General features: G+C 37.8%; 3 protein-coding genes across 3 annotated transcripts; 2 read left to right on the top strand and 1 right to left on the bottom strand.

Moving 5' to 3' along the window:
• Nucleotides 1-227: 227 nt before the first annotated feature.
• LOC122327475 lies at nt 228-4123 on the bottom strand. The gene is made up of 5 exons (XM_043222866.1): nt 3982-4123; nt 1790-2128; nt 985-1334; nt 686-745; nt 228-539 (listed from the first exon to the last, which is right to left on the bottom strand). The coding sequence occupies exons 1-4, from the start codon at nt 4103-4105 to the stop codon at nt 719-721; spliced, it is 840 nt and encodes a 279-aa protein (XP_043078801.1). The 5' UTR covers nt 4106-4123; the 3' UTR covers nt 228-539; nt 686-718.
• A 5310-nt stretch (nt 4124-9433) lies between these two features.
• Nucleotides 9434-12097, top strand: LOC122327343. The gene is made up of 7 exons (XM_043222642.1): nt 9434-9548; nt 9634-9957; nt 10105-10404; nt 10503-10802; nt 10909-11205; nt 11514-11792; nt 11872-12097. Exons 1-7 carry the CDS (start codon nt 9491-9493, stop codon nt 11958-11960), a joined length of 1647 nt encoding a protein of 548 aa, XP_043078577.1. The 5' UTR covers nt 9434-9490; the 3' UTR covers nt 11961-12097.
• A 1436-nt stretch (nt 12098-13533) lies between these two features.
• LOC122328125 lies at nt 13534-22227 on the top strand. Its single transcript, XM_043223834.1, is given in 10 exon segments — nt 13534-13639; nt 15274-15933; nt 16076-16750; nt 18220-18840; nt 18995-19453; nt 19456-20247; nt 20927-21834; nt 21837-21918; nt 21921-21977; nt 21980-22227. Coding segments are annotated over 10 exon segments (4518 nt in total). The 5' UTR covers nt 13534-13623.
• Nucleotides 22228-22680: the final 453 nt, after the last annotated feature.

Here is a 22680-nt window from a genome sequence, read left to right as displayed (position 1 = left end):
ACTCAGCAAAAAAATCATGCATTGTTTCACAGAAATGTTTGGTAAAATCGTGGCAAACATGACTTTTTCTTTATGTCGTAGGACCATGAATATAAATAATAAGACTTTTTGAGCACAATCCTAAAATGAAAATTCTGAAAATCTGTGTAATGATGGTATTGGTAATTTTATTGTTTACAATAATAAAGCACATGCAAGCCAGAAAAGCAAAAGTTGTGGATGATATATCTACTTTTTTATACGACTGATTGCATTTGATTTGCTGTATTATATATTATAACTTAAACACAATATTACAACGTCATTCTCATTTGCTTACGCCTAAAGCCAAACTGCAAAGAGAAAATAATCTTCTTGTTCTGTCAAATCTATTATTAGAGCTTAAAAGAGTTTGTTAAAGGCACAATTCAATTTTTGGGTCCTTTGCTCATTTGTACACTTTGGACGCACATTCGAACAGAATACATTTTATTGAAGCAAACATGTGAAAAACAGGAAGAGGACGAATCCAATCAGTCCTGCGAGCAAGAAGGATGAAGCTAAAAAGAAAATGGATACGGTAAAGATTACAGTAAGAGATACTTTGAGTTGTACAGAAGAATTGCTGATTGGTGTATTTTTCTGTAGCCTTTTAATCAATAATGTCTTGTGTTTTTGTGCATTAATGTTTCTAATAATGTCTTACCAGGTGCTGTGTGTTGGGTTGGAAGCTTTCTTTCTACTTTTCTCTTGGGAGGTGTCTTTCCTGAAGTAAAGGAACAATTATGTACTTAACATTATCAAAAACCAAACCGCAGACCTTCTTGTTTGTTGTTGTTTGGTGTGACCAAACCGCTAAGGGCTTTCACTTTTGTTTTTCGTGATCTTGATCTCGCGGTTTACAAGAAAAGAGAACCGCCTGTTGCGCATCTTCACACCTTTTGTTTTCTACGGCCGAAAACAAACGCTTGAAGAATTAAGTAATTACGACACAAATATGCTTACCGTAGACGGCGACGTGGTATTTTTTATATGTAGCTGCTCCTTGTTGATGATCTGCATTGTGTAAACCCCAGAGTCGGTGTTTCTGGCGTCTCTGATGGTGAGAGATCCGGTCCGACGATCCAAATACAGCCTGTCCTTAAATTTCCCGCCATCGCCGCCATACGTTTCGAAGATTTGGAGCTTTGCTTTGATTTCGGCTAAGAGCACGCGCTTCTTTCCGAACGTCCACAGCACTTCGTCGTCCCTCTGTAGAGATTTTGGGATTCTTTCGGTTTTAAAAAGCAGATTGACGCTTTCTCCAGCGTACGCTGAAACCGTTTTGGTTTTCTGTGCGTTTGCACCGTGGGCATCTGAGGGACGAACACAAACGGTACTAAAGTGTTTGCGCTTAACACATGCAGTCTACAAAAATATAATCGTTAACAGTCAGTTTGTTAAGCAAAAACAACACTGTACACTGTTAAACTATATATATATATATATATATATATATATATATATATATTTTTTTTTTTTAATCACATATGTGGTGCTCTGAATGAACAAATCTATTATATTATGTGGGTCCCATCTGACCACATGATGATTTCAGATTTGAATGGGAGCACATTCCTTCCACATTCCTGTGGTTCCCAGATCAAACATGATACATAATGAACACAGTTGTTTGCGTTCGCAAAGTCATGTTTCTTCATTCAACATGGTAATGAAGGAATGACCCACACTTCATTAATTCAGAGATTCAGCAGAATCGGCGTGCTGTTGTTGAAGAATGTGTTGGCGGACATATTAAGTATTTACTCACAAGTGACATTGACGAAGAATCTCCTGTAAATGGCTGCTCCTTTGTTGACGATCTGCATTGTATAAACTCCAGAATCTGTGCTTCTGCCATCTCTGATGATAAGAGAACCGGTCTGACGATCCAGCTCCAGTCTGTCACCAAATCGTCCATCGTCGCCGTCATACGTTTCGAAGATTTGGAGCTTTATGTTCATTTCAGCTATGAGTTCGCCTTCCTTTCCGAATGTCCACTCAATGTCGTCATCTCTCTGTATTTCAGTCTCGCCAGTATGCAGAGCAATGTCTTCTCCAGCTTTCACTGAGACTGATTTGCTTTTATATGTCTTGGCACCACATGCATCTGAGGACCAAGACAAATGGGCGTAAGTTGGTTTGACCTATACACTCTAAAGAATTGCTGGGTTAAAACAACCCAATTTGGGCCATTTTGGTAACTCAACGCTGGGTCAGATATGGACAAACTCAGCATTGGATTATCTTAACCCATACAATTTGGTTAAATATTTGACCCAACATGCTTTTAACTCAAATATAGATTGAAAATTACTACTGCTGGCTTAAAATTAATAAAAAATAGAATTAAAAAGCAGATACAAAATGAATAGACACAACAGTAATAATCAAAACGTGAACATTTATTGATGTGAAAACACCCATGGGCAAAAATACAAGACAAATTTAATTATGCAGCATAGTCTACCTTTACACACATTTAACAAGCATTTTAGAAAGTGTATTAAAAGGTTCGCCGATTCTCGTGCCAGTGTGTCGCTGAAATCTGAGCCGGCGATGGGCTGCTATTCTTCGGGGAACACGCGAACTTCAGGCGACCTCTAACCTGCTCATAAACAAACAGTACAGACTTTTAAAATCCAAATTTATTAGAAGCAGTATTATAATGAATAACGTTAGTTTATGTTATGCAATTCAAGATGTTTTCGACACACATTGGTCTCTTTAAGACAAGTCATGGCTATCGGCCGCCATCTTTGAAACGCCTCTTTTGTATTGAAAAATATTAAATTCTCTTAAACTGCCCACTAAGCTTACGATTAAATTTCACATTTAAAAACACCAATAAAGTCGGACAACAAGTGTGCAATAATTGCTGTATCTTTCGCTCAAATAGCGTTATAATAAGCTTATTTCTCAGCCAGTGCGCAGACCTAAGCGAATATCTCAGAAAGCAACCAGAACTTCACAGGCCATTTTGTTTAGAAGGCGGGGCTTCTTGTGATCGGTCGGCCATTTTGAGCGTTGTATTTCCGCCATTCAAAACTATAAGACTGACTCGTATTCTTAGTCTTTGATTTACGTGACGGACATTTTGTCTGTATGCTATGTCGCGTCGCTTGAAATAAAACCACTCACGTCATGAGACTTAAACGATTAAATAAAACGGATACAAACCTTGTTTTCACTGAAGAGGTCCGAGGACTCGCTCCTGAGGAGAATGAAACATTTTCATTTTCGTTGAAAAGCCAGCGCTCGGACTGTAACCCAACAGCTGGTCAGCGAGATTGACCCAGCCACTAAACCAACACACGGGCTACACAAAAATACCCATTTCTGGAAAAATAACCCATAATGACCCAACAGGACCAGCGGTTGGGATTAAAAAATAAACCGGCGTTCTTTAGAGTGTATATATGCACATATATAATTAGTTCACAAAAATATCGATAGCGCTATAGGTTAAACGACATTTTTATAATGACTTAAATTTTACACTCAAATGTAACTTTTTTAAATAATTATTTTAAATAATCTATATCGTACTCATATTGACTGAATTAAGCCAAACCCAAATGAATGCGACTGTAGATGTGTCCATTTATATGTAACTTCTTATATGCGATTTATGTTCGCAATTAGCATTATTTGTGCACTATAAGAATTATAAAAACGCATTTAGGTCCCACAAAATCACACTGAAGTCCAGCTAATTGTATTTAATAATTATTTAAAATATAACACGTTAAACTGAATGCCAGATAGAGTGCATTTCAATAACACACACACACACACACACACACACACACACGTTGTGTTTCCATGTTTAATGGGGACTCTCAATAGGCGTAATGTGTGTAATTGTCCTACAACTCCACAATGTCTGGTATTCCAAAATATGATAAATACCAGGTGCACACACACACACACAATTGTATATGGTATGTATATAACTCTTACCATTCAAGAGTAGTAAAAGCAGAACGATGTTTAAAATGTTCTTCGTATCTCTGTACAGTTGTGAGTTTAATAAAGATATGTTGGATTTCATGAATTGCTCCATCTCCGTTTCTGATCCCCGCATCCGATTGCTCTATTTCTCTGCGAGCGCCCAACGATTTTTGGTTTCTCTTTTACGGATATACCTGCAGGTCAACATTTCTTTGTAATCACGAGTATCCCGGTGACACATAAACAAATGTTGGAGACATTTCTCCTTCTGCTGCTGAAAATAATCACACAGTTCAACTTTCTGCCCAAAAAGACAATGGAAAATGTAATGGAATAATGGTTATATTGGGAATTTTATTGGTTTTATTGGAAAGTATAATGTTACCTACTGGTATGGATTCTGGGACGTTTCCTATTGAAAAAATGCCCAAAACACACTATATTGTGTATATTATATTTATATTACACACCCTAGATAGAGGTCACAGCACTAAATAACACACTGACATCTAATCCAATATTTCACTTAGCTTTCGTACAAAGATAGAGTTTATTAGAAAGATCGGCGAAAGCTTGTTGATGCTGAAGAAGACGGATGTGTGAAAGGAAGCCGTGAGTGAGGTCACCATCAGATAAATGTCACAGTCAGTTAAACGTGAGCGTTTTCACGCACTTCAAACGTTATCGTTGTGGGCTCTTTGGTGAACCGAAATGTTTCTCAAATTAGTTTTGCTCTGTCTGTGGCATCTGGTTGGCGAGTTTCCGGCTTTTGCCTGAATGTTTACGTATCAGATGATTAAAAGCATTTTATTGAAGCGTTTATACCAGAGAAGACTGTCCTACACTCGGTTCTAGCTCCATAAAGAGACACTCTGTTGAGACCTTTGATAAAAAATGAAGAACAAGTGAGCTGAAGAAAGTTAAAGGAGGGACCAGGATCTCACAATAAGAGTAAACTGTTGCGTTAAAACACTTTATGGCTGAGTCTGTTTCTCTCGAAAATGATGTAATTGATGTACAGGAAACTCAGGCCTACTGAAGCTCAAAGGGTGACATGTGGAAAAAAAAACTGCAAGATGGTCACATGCATTAACTCTAGTAGTTATTTTAGATGTTTGTCACTTTATTGTGCTACAGAGGAGCTTCACATCAGCGCATTTTTTTTTACGTTTTTATCTTTTCGTATTCGTAAACTGGACCCTTTCAGGATGTTTCACAGGTTTTGGTTTGGTTTGTGTTTGTGTCATCTGATTGGTGAGTTTAAATGCGTTTTTATGATTCGTTTCTGTTATGGTACAGTGTAATAAATACAGTAAATTAAGCAAATTATATATCGTAGGATTTATAAACATGATCAATTTTTATGTGAATACTGAAGGTACTCACAAAAGTACTCAGTTCCACAGGACCTACTCGTAAGTATAAGCGAACAATATGCTATGTTTGGGGAACAAGGGGGTAATAACCTGCGCAATTAAAAATCATTTATACTTTAAGTATTTTATAAATAAAATGCACCTTTTCTGAAATGACGTGGTATGTATGACACACTTACCGAATACAGCTGTACGTATGTGTAGGTAAACGGAAACGATGTGCAACATTTAGGAGAATAAGAAGGCAATGACTCTGAAAAAATAAAAAAAGTATTGTATATATCATAAGCAAAGTTTACATGCACACGAGTAAGCGGATAACTCTTATCGGCTTATTAAAATAACCACTTTTCCCTGTTTACATGCACATCAGTAACGGGTTTACATGACTTTATTCATAAATCAGGTTAATCATTTGCGTATCAGACTCAGAGGGAAACATACAGCTTATAATATCCTCTCGTGCAGTTGTAAATGCAGCCTTGTGGCTTTCTGCTTTCTCAATGTTAAACTGGCAAAATTGGATTTGGCGCCTGTACTTTAGATCATGCATTTAGAAAGTTAAAATAGGGCCCCAAGGTCAGGGACGGCCACAGCCCTGCAGAGTTCACCTCCAACCCTATTTAAAACTCCTGTCTATAGCTTCCAAGTAACCGTTCAGACCTTGATTAGCTTGTTCAGGCGTGTTTGATCAAGGTTGAAGCGAAGCTCTCCAGGACCCTGGTCTAGGTGATCATTGCTTGCCATGCTGCCGCATTTATGCTGCTTTACTTCCTGATTCGTATCTGGCTCTAGGCTGAATATTTTGGGCTCTGGTGTTATGAGCAAGATCCATAATTAGTTGTTGATTTGTTCATAATGTGGTCGCTAATGCTGTCTGCAAGAAATTTGCACTCCATCAAGTTGATTCTTTGATGACTTATTTTAGCTTAAGAGTATCTTCCCACTCAAAGATGACTGTTATTGCCCTAGATAGCATTAGTTTGTCTGTTCATACTGACACGTAACATGTAACAGAGAAGTCGATACAGCATGCAGCAAAACACAAACATCAAGCTTTAATCTGTGATAAACTGTGTATTTCAGGTGTGCTCGGTTTGGCTAACGAAATATCAGTGATGAAGGGAAGTTCAGTCACTCTGACATCTGGTCTTACTGAAATAAAATATTATGATGTGATACAGTGGAGGTTTGGGATTGAAATCACTTTATTGGCTGAAATCAACAAACAGACCGACATCATGACTGTATATGATGATGTTCTTGACGGGAGATTCAGAGACAGACTGAAGATGGACAATCAAACCGGATCTCTGACCATCATGAACACCACAACTCATCAAGCTGGAGATTATGAACTACTGATTAACAGCATGAAGAAGTGTTTCCTTCTCACGGTTTATGGTGAGTAATGTATTAGTTTCATGTGGTTTTTTAAAAAAATTTTTATTAATCCAAATACCTGAGATAGACTCTGTTTGTTCGGTTTGTCTGATGATTCAGGAGAGAAGTTGGTGTCAGTGAAAATAGGAGATTCTGTCACTTTAAACTCTGATCTTACTGAAATTATAGAGGGTGATCAGATACAATGGAGGTTTTTGGATGATCTAAGTCTGTGGTGGTTTGGATATGAATACATTTTAATAGCTGAAAGCAATAAACGGGCAAACAGCATGACTGTGTATGATGATGTTCTTGACGGGAGATTCAGAGACAGACTGAAGATGGACAATCAAACTGGATCTCTGACCATCACTAACATCACAATGAAACATGCTGGACGTTATAAACTACAGACCAAATATATGAAAATCGATTTCTTTTTCACCATCTATGGTGAGTTCCTTTTTTTTGACAATTCATTCACCATTTTTTTTATTTCAGTTTTGAATTAGTAACTATTGTCAATATATTTAACCGTATTGATATCTCTTTCTGTTTGTTCTCTTTTTGTGTGACACAGATGAAATATCAGTGATGGAAGGAGATTCAGTCACTCTCAACTCTCAGTTTACTGAAATGATGGGTGATGATCAGTTTTTTAGGATTCGGTCGAAGGTTTTGGGTGATGATCAGATTCATTGGAGGATTTTTAAAACTTTAATAGGTAAAATCAATAGACGGTTTAAAACAAGCACTGTATATGATGATGTTCTTGACGGGAGATTCAGAGACAGGCTGAAGCTGGACAATCAAACTGGATCTCTGACCATCACTAACATCACAATGAAACACGCTGGAGATTATAAATTACAGATAACTGGAACAAAACCGTCATCAATTACATTTACAGTTTCTGTCTCTAGTGAGTAGAGATCATTTGTGTTCTGTGTTCATGTATTCTTGATATTAGTGTTTATTGTCTGATCTGATCTCAGTGTGATGTGTTTGTTCTCAGACTCTGAACACTGCTGTGGTTTTACTGAAGCTGTGATCCGATTGGTTCTCTCTGCTCTGGTGGGCGTGGCTACTGTCCTTCTTCTGGTTTATGACATCAGATCCAGAAGAGCTCAACAAACACATATTCACACAACAATGATATGATTGATGTCATTTCTCACAAATCGTTTTTGCATGTGTAAATATGCGCGAGATTTATTCACTTACAGATTTATGTTCTTTTTCAGGAAAAATAAAAATCTAGTGCAGAATGCTCATGTTTTGTCAGTTGTCAGTTTTTTAAAATGCAGTTTGAAAGGCATTATTGTTCATATTTTTCTCAGATCTCACTTCAGCACTGCTGTCCGTTACTGTAATGCCTAGCCAGCAGAGGGAGCTCTCACCGGAGTTCTAGCACTGCTCCTCCCTCTGCTTCTTCTACATCCATTTCCTGTTGAGAGGCCTTTTTAAACAAAGGACCTTCAGTCCTTGTGTGAAGTATTGCCAGTTTATCTCCCTTATTGAGTGTTCTACCGTCTTTCCTGTTTGACTCTGCTGTGTATGATATCTACCTGGTAACCTGTGTTGTGATTCTTGGGTTTGCCCTCATGTATTGTGTACCTAATTGGACTGTATTCTGGTTTTGACTTATTGCTTGCCTACTGACTCTGCCTCTGGATGTTTCCCTGTATTTAATAACGGAGCGGAGTGCCTTATTGGTTGCTGACTCTCTGCCTGCCTATCACCCTGTGTATAGCCTGGCCCTTATTAAACTTCCGCGTGTGGTTTCCAACTCAGCCTACGTGCCTTCGTTACAGTTTCCATGTCTATCGGCTTGCTTTTATCAATCAAGTTGTGTAATATTCAAGAGCGTTCTCATGTTTTACATTTATACATCATTTGTAAATGGTTACATCATTAAGCACGTTCTTCTATTGCTTACCTTTTTATGTAGCTACAGAAATTCAAAAGCTATTTCTGTAGCTATACATAAAAAGGTGGAAAATATGGAAAAATGTCTATCCTATTGGTTGTTGTATGTCTTCTGGGGCTGGACGAGCGAGCATAGGGATAAGACGGAAGAAAAACTGCTGTCAAATAGCAGTCTCTGAAAGCAATCTGTTTTTATGGCTTCGGTTGTTTCTGTTCTGTTACCATGTACCTTTACATTTAATGACTAGCATTTTAGAGACACTTCATCAGTCGTTTTAAATTTTCAAAAGTTCTGTTTTTCAGGTGCGTCGGGCGAGTTTGACTTTCTGAAATTATGGATTGAGTGGATATGTTTTGTGACGGTGAAATTTAATTCAGTATTTTCCCCCGGAGGGAGGGAGTTTTTACATTTTGAAAAACCGGCAATAAAAAAATGTTCTTGCAGGTACAGTGGAGACGAGCAGCGAAGGAGGTCTTTCAAACGGCAAAGATGGCCCTCGCTTCTCTTGTGGTTTTAAGAACAGCAGCTCATCAAAGCTTTACATGCAATGCAACACTGAGTGTTATTCACTGAATGTAGAGCAGTTTGTGAGTTAAAGTTAAACCTCCTGTGGTCTCATTTATCTAGGTCTAATGTGGTTCGGGTTTTCGGTGGAAAAACAGCTTCTGCGTTAGTTTGTCTGTGTGGTTGAAAGAGGTCAGTGGTTTGTGCGAAAATAAACTGTGACAGAGGCACAATCTTGTTTGGGGAAGACCACAAACACACGGCATCAGTACAATTGTGTTTCAGAGACGTCTAGCCCTGCTATCGTGGGCTTTTCAGAGAACCGATGAGGAAAATGTTTCTCGAGTTTGTTTTGTTCTTTTTGTGCTTGTGGCGTCTGGAAGGTAAGTTTGAAACGCTTCTGTTCAGGTATCGTAAAAGACTAATGTTATTTTGGAGCTTTCATCTGTGACAAACTTTGTTCTTCAGGAGTGTTTGGGGATGATGAAGCGAGGTCAGTGTCAGTGATGGAGGGAGATTCAGTCACTCTAAAAACTAGTCTGACTGAATTAATTGATGATGATCTGATTCAGTGGAGGTTTGGGATAGAAATAACTTTATTGGCTGAAATCAATAAAAAGGCTGATAGAATAGCTGTGTATGATGATGTTCTTGACGGGAGATTCACAGACCGACTGAAGCTGGACAAACAAACCGGATCTCTGACCATCACTAACACCAGAACTGAAGATACTGGACGTTATTTATTACTGATAAACCACATGAGCATCATTTTCACTCTCATCGTCTCTGGTAAGATAAAGATTTCTCCCTTTTGTCACAAACACAGCATCCACTTTTTTTGTCAATTTTCAAATTATTCACTTTATGCTTTTTTAGAAACATTATAACTGTAACAAAACATGTTTCTGTTTGTTCTCTCTGTGTTTGCTGAAAAAGAAATAAAGATGGTGTCAGTGAAGGAGGGAGATTCAGTCACTCTCAACTCTGATCTTACTGAAGTAAAGGATGGTGATGAGATTCAGTGGTGGTTTGGAAACACTTTAATCGCTGAAATCAATAAACAGACCGACATCATGACTGTATATGATGATGTTCTTGACGGGAGATTCAGAGACAGACTGATGCTGGACAAACAAAGAGGATCTCTAACCATCACTAACATCACAATGAAACATGCTGGAGCTTATGTAACACTGATCAATCATATCAGGATTTATTTATATCTCATTGTCTATTGTGAGTCAATGCGTTCACCATTTCGTTTATTTTTGTTGTTTTATTGAACACTGTTAATCTATGGAAAAACTCTGTTGTCTTTGTGTCTGGTGATCTAGATCACGTTGCAGTGCTTGAGGGAGATTCAATCACTCTGAACTCTGGTCTCACTGAAATGAAGGATGATGATGAGATTTTGTGGAAGCTTTGGATTGAAAACACTTTGATAGCTGAACTTAACGTAACCGCTAAAGGCATCGATGTATATGACGAGCACATTTATGGGAGTTTCAGAGGCAGACTGAAGGTGGATGTTCAAACCGGATCTCTGATCATCACAGACGCTAGGTTTCACCACAATGGACGTTATGAATTACTGATCAACCACGTCACAATTTATTTTTTTCTCAATGTCTATCGTAAGTTAGTCAATTATTTTTTTCACAAACTGAAATGAATTCATTCACAGTTTACATTTTTGACAAACCCTTTTTCTGTCTGTTCTCTGTGTGGTTGATGATAAAGGTGAAATATCAGCGATGGAGGGAGATTCGGTCACTCTAGATTCTGATTTTTATGAAATGGATGATTATGTTATTCAGTGGGCGTTTTGGACTGAAAACACTTCAAGAGCTATAATCAGTAAAGAGGTTAACAGAAATACTGTCTATGATGTTCTTGACGGGAGATTCAGAGACAGACTGAAGCTGGACGATCAAACCGGATCTCTGACCATCATGAACACCACAAATGAACATACTGGAGTTTATTATCTGCAGATCAACAATGACAGCTGGTCTTTTTATTATCTCGCGGTCTACGGTGAATTGAAAACCAGTTTTACCTATTTTAGTTATTATGGATTAAAAGCAGATCTAAAGAAGCCTCTTATTGTGACTAATTTGTTAAAATGACTTTGTTTTCACCACACTCTTTCGTCGCTAGTCCTTTAATTTTTATAATAATCTTTTTATTTTATTCTACACATCACAACTTTTTATTTGCGGGTGAAGGTTTTAACACTGAAAGAGGCCTTTGGGCTGAAACGTCTGTATTCTTGTCCTAAGAAAAGAATAGACTATTTTAATGGTTTTTATTCATCCTCATTTATCTTTATCTCGTGTTTTCAGCTCATCTGCCTGTTCCTGCCATCAGCAGAGACTGTTCTTCATCATCATCATCTTGTTCGTTGTTGTGTTCGGTGGTGAACGTGGGTCACGTGACTCTCTCCTGGTACAAAGGAAACAGTTTATTGTCCAGCATCAGTGTGTCTGATCTCAGCATCAGTCTCTCTCTACCTCTGGAGGTGGAATATCAGGATAAAAACATCTACAGCTGTGTGATCAACAACCCCATCAGAAACCAGACCACACATCTGGACATCAGCAGACTCTGTCACACGTGTTCAGGTACAGCAGAGCTGATATTAGCTGATGATATTAGTGTTTATTGTCTGATCTGATCTCAGTGTGATGTGTTTATTCTCAGACTCTGAACACTGCTGTGGTTTTACTGAAGCTGTGATCCGATTGGCCCTCTCCGCTCTGGTGGGCGTGGCTACAGTCCTGTATATCTGATCCAGAAGAGATCAAGCACATATTCACACAGCAGGTACCTCATTGATAATACAGTTTCTCATAAAGCTGTTTATTATTTATAATAATGTTCATTTATTTGTATTTGGTTTTGTATTTATATTCACATACTGGTATGTTTATTTTCACTCCAGAAAACGATTTGAGGACAAACAACAATGTATTCCCCATTAACGATTTAAAAAAAAAATGTCAGAGTTTGCTATAATACATGCTTATGATTAGCAAATATTTCATTGCTTATGTTAGATTAATTTTAACATGCTTTCCTTTTTTTGTTTTGCAAACTAAAGTAACATGTTTGGTTGGAGAATTACCTCAAATCACTCATAAAGGTAGTGTGTTGTTAATATTATTATATTAGATTGTATTTAATACTGAAGCTCATCTACACACTGAACATGCATACAATAAAACATGCTCTCCTATAAAGCATCACTTTTTTTCTCAGGTAAGACACACAGATATCATTTTACTAGTGCGTCCATTTGCTGTTTGAATGTTCTTGCCTTTCTAAAGTTTTCTCAGGTTCAAGAGTCTCCATGTTTAATTACATTAATGTCCAGTGCCTCATGGAGGACTATAAACTACATGTTCAATAGTTGATCGTCATATATATAAAAAAATCTGTTACTTAAACAGAATTTGTCAATGTTTACATTATAAAGCTCATTTTTAATTTTATTATCCACAATAAACCAACAACTTCCACTAGAGTTTACTGTAAGCTCAGAAAATGCTGATTTAGGAGACATGATTACACTCACCGGCCACTTTATTAGCTGCACCTGTCTAACTGCACGTTAACGCAAATTTATAATCGGCCAATCACATGGCAGCAACTCAATGCATGTAGACATGATCAAGACGAAGGCTGATTTAAGTGACTTTGAATGTGGCGTGGTTGTTGGTGCCAAACAGCTGGTTTGAGTATTTCAGAAACTGCTGATCTACTGGGATTTTCACGCCCAACCATCTCTAGGGTTTACAGAGAACGGTCCTAAAAAGAGAAAATGTCCAGTGAGCGGCAGGTCTGTGAACGCAAATGCCTTGTTGATGCCAGAGGTTAGAAGAGAACGGCCAGACTGTTTCGAGCTGATAGAAAGGCTACTAACTCAAATAAGCACTGCTTACAACCGAGGTATGCAGAAGAGCATCTCTGAACACCCAACACGTCAAACCTTGAGGAGGATGGACTACAGCAGCAGAAGACCACACAGGGTGCCGCTCCTGTCAGCTAAGAACTTAAAGCTACTGAATGTGCTTCAACCTTTCTGAAAGCAATGTATGTCCAACTAATGAAATGAATTCCAAATTACTTAAAAATGTGGCTTGAAACATACTATAACTTCAGGTTATTTAACAATGTACTTTGAAAGCATGGCTTCATTGCTTTTGTTACAATGTTCATTTGTAACATATGCTCTCTCACTAAACCGACTTCCCCGCGCTCTCGGTCTGTATGCTCTTGTCACGCGAGTTTCACTTTCGTATTCGTTCGCCGCTCTTCGTCAGTTTCCGCTGTCCTCGGTTTGACTTCAGCACCGTCATCCCCGTTATTTTAGCCTCAGAAGCCGCACAGACGATCATCTCTCGTCCTGCGGCGTTTTCCTTTCGATTTTGATTTCGAGTCCTCGGTGTTAAAATGACGTCAGCTTCAGGTAAGAATCAAATGAGATACAAAATATGCAACGTAATAACAATAATGAACCGATGGCACTACTATTTCAGACATTTCTGTGTTCGAATGAGGATCCTCATAGAAAGCGACGTATATAGAATATCATGATCAGAAAAAGAGAAGCACTAAAATATTAAACAGAAAAAGAAAAAGTGAATGTTTAATCAAATTGGCACAGATGATGATCTCTCGTCCTACAGTGTTCATCTTTCGGTTCTGATTTCAAGTCTTTGGTGTTAAAATGGCGTCTGATTTAGGTAGGAATCAAATTAGATACAAAATATGCAAAACGTTTCCTTTTATGATTTTGTGTTTGCGAACTTTCATTAATAATACATTCTAAAGGTTGACGTGGACTCCAGCTCGTTAACGTAAAGTTTTCTCTTCTTAAGCAATAGGTTAACATTTTAAAGGCATGGTAAGCGATTTCTGGAAGCCAATGCCGATATTTCAAATCACTAAACAGACACGCCCCTATTTTGATAGCTCCGCCCCACACGTACGTTGCCTACGCGACCCAGTTCTGTGAAACAAAGCAAAACGTTACATTTCGCGAAAAAAAAGTTGTTAAATTTTGAGAGAAAAAAATTCACAAGCAAAATCAAAATTTTGTGAACAAACTCGTTAAATGACAAAAAAGGTTACATTTTGGGTCTTTTAAAGGGTCTCTAATTCACTACACATTTCCTAAAATACAGTGAACAAAAAACAGTAAATTAGTCAAAAGGTGTCATGTTCAATACAGCAGCATCTTAGAGATCTCTCTAATCATATAAAAAGTTATTCCTCCACCACATGTCTTTGAACTAATGTGGTTTAAACGACCTTGTTCTGGAAACAGTTGCGGCTAGCTACGGTAGTTCGTTTTCAAAAACTATGCATCGTACCACGGTGGTTAATCAGCGAGTTACGTCATTGTTCTGGAAATGCACACCAGAATGGGATTACTAAACGTTTGCTCTCTGGTCAATTAAACTTTTATCTTGCACAACTTATTTACTTCAAAGGATTTTAAAAACCTTATTTTGCGCAGTGGGTGTAAGAGCCTACTCATGCTTATACGTTGGCCTTGGTTTTTATTGAAATCAGTGAAACCTGTTTCTCTGACCACAGACTGATACTTTTTTCATGACTGATACTCATGAGTCATGTAAGATATCTGCTGCCTCTTACGCCATAACCGGTCCACCTCTGCCCGAACTGTCATCTCCTATGCAAGATGTGAACAAACTTTTTAATTGCTCCAATCAAAAATGTTTGTCTACTTTGAATCCCATTGCTCCGTTAAAACCCAAACATACTGGTACTAAACCCCTAGCTTTGGCTGAACGATTCAACCCATTTGCTCAGAAACAGGTGCAAGGATAAGTTGCAGGTCCCTTATGAAATGCGGAGAGATTCTTAATATGTGTATTAGAGAGCTGTCAATTCTGCCAAGTTCAAATATCTAGTTTATTGGACTTACTAGACTGACTTTAAATTGTTAAATCACACAAAGAGTTGCTTTTTGATAATGTGCACATGCATAATGTTTTCTGTGACATTTGTTTAGGGGCAGGTGATTACAGTATAGTATAAACCCAGCATGTGTGTGCTGTCTGTGCTCTTTTTCAGAGAGTGATTTGAGGATTGTTCTGCTAGGAAAGAATGAATGGGAAAACAACAAAGTAGGAAACATTATACTGGGTACAACAGCGTTTCAGAGCAAAGCTCCATATGATTCACAGCGTCTCAATGAGAGAATCAGCGGAGCGGTGGAGAAGATTCACATCTCAGTCGTCAAAACCTACCTTCTGCAGCCACATCTCTCACAGCTTCAGATGAGAAATGGAGTGAGAGAGTGTGTGTCTCTGTCTGCTCCAGGACCTCATTCAATCGTACTCGTACTGCAGTACAATGACTTCACAGAAGAGGACGTGAAAAAAGTAAATAATGTGCTGAACCTTTTCAGTAAGCAGGCCATTAAACATGCTATAGTGGTGACAACGGATGAAGATGCATTCGCATCCAAAATTACATCATTTCAATTTAACAAGCTATGGAATAATCCGGTTTATAATTTAATAAAGGAATGTGGAGGAGGACATCTTAAATTTGATTTCAAAAATTCAGCGTGGCGCTCTGAGATTGTGAAAATGACAGAGGAGATACTCAAGAAAGAAAACGAAGAATTTCTCATCTGTAACATGTATGAAGATGGAGGTGATGGATCATCGGTGGATGAAGTGGGTGGAGATCCTGTTGAGGGCACCAGAATGGGACGTAATGGAGGAGGTTTGTCAAAGCCTTATTTTTTAAATAATAATACGAGATAGGTTATATGTGCATATATATGTACCAATATATAGGTTTGGTGATTTATTCCTCTAATGGCTGATGACAACATTGAATATACTTCTTTAAATGTTGTTTTCAGTGATGCCTACTGGAAAAACCAAACTGAACTTTGTGATTTGTGGAAATAATACTACGCTCAAGATGTCAGTGTCTAAAGTCATTCGAGGGACCATCAATAAACCAAAGAACAAACTTTTACTTCAGAAAGAGAGGAGCAATGTGTGCGTGAAGAAAGAGGAGAAGGTACACGGGCGGCAGGTCTGTGTAATAGAGCTTCCTGTCCTCACTCAGCTCTCGGAGGAGGAAGTGATGCGTCAGACCCACCTTTCTGTGTCTCTCTGTGAACCTGGAGTCCATGCGTTCATCCTTGTTACTCCGGTCAGTCCACTTACTATGGAAGACAGAGCAGAAATGGAGAAGATTAACAGAATATTTCACTCTAAAGAGCACTTCATGGTGCTTTACACTACGGATCTCACGGTTGACAAAAACGTGACCGATTTTGTAGAGTCCACAGAATCTCAGAGGATTGTGAGACTCTATGGGAGCTGGCACAGTGTGATGGGGATAAAGGACCAGAGAAGCCCAGAACAGATCTCAAACCTGTTTAACTGTATAGAGATTATGAAGACTGAACCCTACTCTCTTCAGATGTACACGACAGCTCCAGAGAGGAGAGTCAGAGAGCTAGAGGAGAAACTGAGCACGAGAGACAATGAAATCAAAGAGTTACAGCAGAAGATCAAGATGCTGGGTGAGAGGATTAATTTTTTTCTGGATACATTTCTATATCTACAGGCTATTTACCGTTTATTTACAGTACAGCATTATACTGGAATAGCCATACATTATAGCCATGGTTGGCATTTTTTCTTTTCAAAGCTGTTAAAAAGTGGTTCAGACCAACCACCTAAACAATTGTAGCCAAAACAATCAAAGAAAAAACAATCAAAGATATCTAACTTTTTAAGTGTCACGATCAGGCATGAAATAGGACATTAATATTGAAGAATTTTCACTACAGATTTTCAATTTTCAATCAAGATTTAAAGCCATTTTTATAGGGAGTTACAAATGACAAATTTCACACAGAGTATACTTGGTTCAGAGTATTCTTAAGGATTGTTTTTTTTAATGTTTGCATGCCTATAACACAAGGAGTATGAAAGATTTAAGCATTTTGCCATCTTTTGAACACCTCTCAGACATGCTTCTATCTTTCTGAATGGAGAAACATCAAATTCTAAAAAATGATGACTAATCAAACAATATTTTATATTTGAAAACACCATTGAAATATGACAACAACAAGCAGTCTTATGAAGTGTGTTTATTATGTTCAAATACATAAATAAAAGCTTGATTTTAATACTAGACCAGCCAATGCACATGTGTAATAGTCAATAAAAGGCATATTCTATTGGCAATTGGATGGAAGTTCATGAACCAGATGCACGACACAAAGAGTTTAAACACGCAGTATTGCAACACGTTTTAAACAAATCCTGCAGATGATTGCATTCACATCAATGTCACGTTCACCATCACATGCTCTCCATCTGAAAACAGGTGATGGATATTTACTCTACGCCAAATTACGCTAATCAAGGAACCGGCTTTACTGACGAGATGCAGCCCAACTGTTCATACTTTACTAAGAGTTTACAGTTAATCCTGGTCATTTTTAGTCTAAACATTAATACACTTATGGGTTACTGTTGTTATTTACGTATTGGCATTGTCAACAGTGATGACTAGATAAACGCAAAATGGTGTTTGGTGTGAAAATAGGTAGGACATAGAGCTACACCAAAATTAAACAACACAAGGCTTTAAAAATGATGATTCCAAAAGAAAAGCTTCTCAGGGAACCAGATTATTTGAATGCTTCTCGAGTTAAAGGCATGCAAACTTTGAAAAAGGTATATTTATGCCACTCAGTCTGGCAATTGTCCTGACAGAAGGAAGTGAGATCCCTAGTTTCAACATTATTTGATCATTCCTCTTTAAAAGAAAATAATGATTTGGGAATGTCTTTAGAACTGAATTACAGAAAGCCTTAAAATTTAAGATGCCCAAAGGCGAGTTTGTTTGAAACAAAGGCAATAAGATATCTGTAACACATCTTAGTTACAGGCATGCAAAAAAAGAGGAAAAAAGCGCTGTGTCCCTATGTTGAAATTAATCTGTATTCAAATCAACTTGTTTCATCTTTTCACACAGTTCCAGAGGGTGTGAAGCTGAATCTGGTTGTGTGTGGGAGTAACAATGAATTAAAATCCTTCATATCAAACCTGATCCTGAATCAGAGCGAGGAGAGATCCGAGTGTGCGAGGAGAGACGTGGAGCTTCACGGACGTCTGATCAGTCTGGTGGAGCTTCCAGCTCTGTTCAGCACTCAGCTCTCAGAGGAGGAAGTGATGCGCCAGACTCACCGCTGTGTGTCTCTCTTTCATCCTGGAGTTCATGCTTTCCTCCTCGCTCTTCCTGATGGTCCAATCAATAATGAAGATAAAGCAGAAACCGAGAGGATCCAGAGGATCTTCAGCTCAGAAATCAACAAGCACATCATGATCCTCATAAAGCAGAAAACAGAAGAGCAGACGGCAAAAGGAAATGATGAAACACAGTCTGTCATTGAGAGTTTTGGAGGACGACGTCATTTTGTCGGACCGAACACGAAAGGGTCTCAGTTGGTAGAGAAACTTAAGAAGATGGTTATGGAAAATAGTGGTGAATGCTTCACCACAGAGACACTGTTGGATGCACAGATGGAAAAACTGCAGAAATTTGAAGAAATGAAGAGGAGAATCCATTCGTTAGAGACGTGGTTTCAGACACAAGGTAATGACCAGAAAATCTGCATGAATTAAACGCTTTTCATAACTGTTCAAGGTAAAACAATAACATATGCAAAGTTAAAGTCATTTGATGATTTAGTATGTGTTATATACAATTGGCACTCTTTAAAATTAGTTTTTATTTTATCTATGTTTAGATTCAGGAACTAGAGAAGATGAACTGAGGATTGTACTCCTCGGAAAAACTGGGGTTGGGAAGAGTTCAACTGGAAACACCATCTTAGGAAGAGAAGCGTATATATCAGACCTTTCTGGAAGTTCTGTTACTAAAGTGTGTCAGAAAGAGACAGATGAAATCAACAGCAGACACATTACTGTGATTGATACTCCTGGACTTTTTGACACTGAACTCAGTAACGAAGAAATTCAGAGAGAAATCAGAAATTGCATCTCCATGATCCTGCCTGGACCACATGTGTTTCTCTTAATGATTCCTCTGGGAAGATTCACTCAAGAGGAAGAAAAAGCGGTAAAGATCATCCGAGACACGTTTGGAGAAAACTCATTAATGTACACCATAGTGCTGTTTACCAACGGAGACCAACTGAAGAACAAAAGCATCGAACAGTTCCTGGAAAACTCTGGGATTGCTCTAAAAACCTCATTGCTGAGTGTGGAAACAGATACCATGTGTTCAATAATGAGAGCAAAGACCGGACACAGGTGAATGATCTACTGCAGAAGATAGATGAAATGGTGAAAGCAAACGGAGGGAGTTACTACTCATGCAAGATGTTCAGAGAGATGGAAAGAGAAATACAAGAGAAACAAAAGAAGATACTGACTGAGAAAGCGGAGAACCTGAACAGAGAAAAAGAAGAATTGATGAAGAAACATAAAGAGTAGAAAAGAAAGTTGAAGACTAAGATGGAGGAAGAGCATAACAAAGAGAAAAAGAGAAGAGAAGAGGAATTTAGAGAAAGAGAAGATCGATATAAAAGAGACATTAAAGACATAGAGGAACAAGAGAGAAAAATACGAGAAGAACTGAAGAGAGAACGAGAGGAATGGGAGAGACTGAAACAACAGGAAAGACAAAGGAGAGAAGAGGAGGATGAGAAATTGAGAAAAAAAGAACAGGCGATGTGGAATGAATATAATCAAAGACTTAACCAAGAGATGGGGAGAATGAATATGATTATGAAAGAAGAGAGACAGAAACGTGAGGCAGAAAGAAAGAGAATAGAAGAGGAATATATAGAGGAACAATATAAAAGAGAGATTAAAAATATAGAGGACCAAGAGACAAAGATACTAGAAGAGCTGAAGACAGAACGAGAGGAATGGGAGAAACAGAAACAACTGGAAAGACAAAGAGAGGAAGAAGAGAAAGAAACACATAGATTAAATGAACTTCCTACCGGAGGTCCTGACGCTCAGCGCTCAAAGAGTGAGTCAAACAATAACTAGCTAATTCTGAATGTAATTTGTAAATAATTATATATATATAAGCTCATCATTCTAAAAAACGGGGTGTGCTCTGATTGGCCGGCTATCCAGTGCGTTGTGATAAAAAATGTTACTCCCCTTACTCCCACATAACATACAAGGCATTTATTGCATCCAGATTAAAAATGACAGTCGAGTAATCATTTTTTATTTTTTTACTTAGAATTATATAATCCCAATCCTTATGTTACATCAACTGTCATCATACATCATACATAATTTTTATGGATTGATTTTAATAACCTTACTGGAAGTGTGCACTAAAAATACATTCATATGGAATCGGATCAGTACTCTGTATAGAGAGATACTCAATATTCAATGACTTGGATGAGATTGGAGATATCAGAATTACGCCCTATATTGTTAAATATGAGAAAAGAAGGCTGTGAAAATAAGTCAGCACTGCTTATTTTTTTTTGTTATTTGCAAAATGTCACAAAATGTCTTTGATCTAATTATTGTTATTATTATTATTATTATTATTATTATTATTATTAAGAAGAAACAGTTTTATTAGTAAACTAATAGTTAAAATGTTATGTTTGAGTCTTATTGGTCCGACGCCTGCATTTAATAATTGTTTGTTAATCTGTTAACTTTATTATTGTCATTATCAGATGATGAAAATCCGCCACCAGATCCAGAATCTTTGAGAATCTTGCTGTTTGGGAGGACAGGAGATGGAAAGTCTGCAACAGGAAACACTATCTTCGGAAAAACTTGCTTTTACAGTAAGAAGAGTTCATGTTTAGTGACCACAACATGTACAAAGGTCATGGGTGAAGTTAACGGTCGGTCAGTAGCTGTTATTGATACTCCAGGACTCTTCGACCCCTCACTGACAAAAGAGCAAGTGCAGGAAGAAATAATGAAATGCATTTCACTGTCAGCCCCTGGACCTCATGTGTTTATCGTTGTCTTTGACATGTGGAAAATCACCAAGGAGGAGAAAGACACTTTAGAAATGATATTGAAGATATTTGGCCCAGAAGCTGCAGGTTTCAGCATTGTTCTTTACACTGGAGGAGACAACCTAAAGACAAACCAAACAATAGAACAATATGTAGAGAAATATAAAAATGCTGACCTTGACAAACTGATCAAAGATCGTAAAGAGAGATTCCTGGCTTTTAATAACACAAAAGTGCAGGATCAGACACAAATTCAGCTGCTGTTAAAAAAAATAGAAGAAATTAACCAATCTAATCAGGGTAGATTTTTCACTAATGAGATGTTTGAGGAGGCAGCGGTCTCCACTGAACAGAGAATGAAAATGATCAAAGAAAAGGAAGGAAAAAATCAGGCTCATGTTGATGAATTAACAGCCAAGTATATTAAAGAAGACATAATTATGAGAAAAAGGCTGGAAGAGAAAAAACAAAGGATGGATGAGGAAATTGAGAGACTGAAGAAGAAGTTTAAAGAACAAGAGGAAATACTCTGGAGAGAGTTTGAGGAGAAAGAAAAATCAGAGAAGGAGAAACAAGAGATTGAGGATCAGAAACAATCGGAGCTGGAAAAACAACAAAAAAACACAAATATGAGCAAAACTTAGAAGAGATGAAGAGAGAAAATGAAGATCAGATAAAATGGTGTGAAGATCAGCAAAAAAAAGAAGAGAAGAAGATGAAACAAGAGAAGAAAAATATAAACAAGATCTAGAAAAGATGAAAATGATCATCAGCACATCGTGGCAGAGTTAAAAATAAATCAGGAAGAGGAAATAGAAAAGAAAGATTCAGAGAAGCGAATAAGGAAGGACAGAGAAGAGAAAGAAAGAGAAGAATGGAAGAGAAAATTAAAAGAGGCTGGAAAAGATGAAGAGACCAAACGACAGCAGAGAGAATGGGAGGAAGAAAAGAAAAGACAGACGATAGAACTAAAGGAGGATGAAAGAAAGAGAAAAGAGAGGCAATGAGGAACAGCTGAGAGAAAAACAAGAAGAGCTGGAGAACAAGGAGAAGAAATTTCAAAGAGAGAGAGAAGAGGAAAGACAAAAGAGAGAGAGGAGAAACAAACAGCAACAGGAAAGAGAGAGAAACAGAAGAATAGAGAATATGAAGAAAAGAAAAATGAAATGAAGAGGCATTATGAGCAGCTGGAAAGAGAGAGGAAAGAAGAACGACAGAAAAGAAAACAAGAGGATGAAGAGAGACGAGAGGCGAAGAGAAAGAGATGGGACAAAATGATGGAAAAACTGAGACAGGAGCAAGACGAGGAGATCAGGAGAAGAGAACGAGAAGAGAGAGAAAGAATAAAGAGAGAAATAAAAACATGTGATGGAGTGAAAAAAACACGTGAAAAAGAACTAGAGGACATGAAGAAGAGACACGATGATGAAGTCAGAGCACAAGAAGAGGAACTGAATAGT

The sequence above is a fragment of the Puntigrus tetrazona genome, chromosome 22 (assembly GCF_018831695.1).
Source record: "Puntigrus tetrazona isolate hp1 chromosome 22, ASM1883169v1, whole genome shotgun sequence".
NCBI lineage: Eukaryota > Metazoa > Chordata > Actinopteri > Cypriniformes > Cyprinidae > Puntigrus > Puntigrus tetrazona.
Note: the sequence above shows the minus strand (reverse complement) of the source record. Positions and strands in the feature narration are given on the sequence as shown.

Excerpts from the sequence above, each read along its gene's own strand:
- LOC122327343 (XM_043222642.1), top strand. The coding sequence starts at position 9,491 with ATGAGGAAAATGTTTCTCGAGTTTGTTTTGTTCTTTTTGTGCTTGTGG. Across the intron at positions 9,958-10,104 it reads TTTCACTCTCATCGTCTCTG|AAATAAAGATGGTGTCAGTG; the intron begins GTAAGATAAAGA and ends TTGCTGAAAAAG. Across the intron at positions 11,206-11,513 it reads TTATTATCTCGCGGTCTACG|CTCATCTGCCTGTTCCTGCC; the intron begins GTGAATTGAAAA and ends TCGTGTTTTCAG.
- LOC122327475 (XM_043222866.1), bottom strand. The coding sequence starts at position 4,105 with ATGCGGGGATCAGAAACGGAGATGGAGCAATTCATGAAATCCAACATA. Across the intron at positions 2,129-3,981 it reads GCTTTTACTACTCTTGAATG|ATGCATGTGGTGCCAAGACA; the intron begins GTAAGAGTTATA and ends CTTGGTCCTCAG. Across the intron at positions 1,335-1,789 it reads ATTCTTCGTCAATGTCACTT|ATGCCCACGGTGCAAACGCA; the intron begins GTGAGTAAATAC and ends TTCGTCCCTCAG.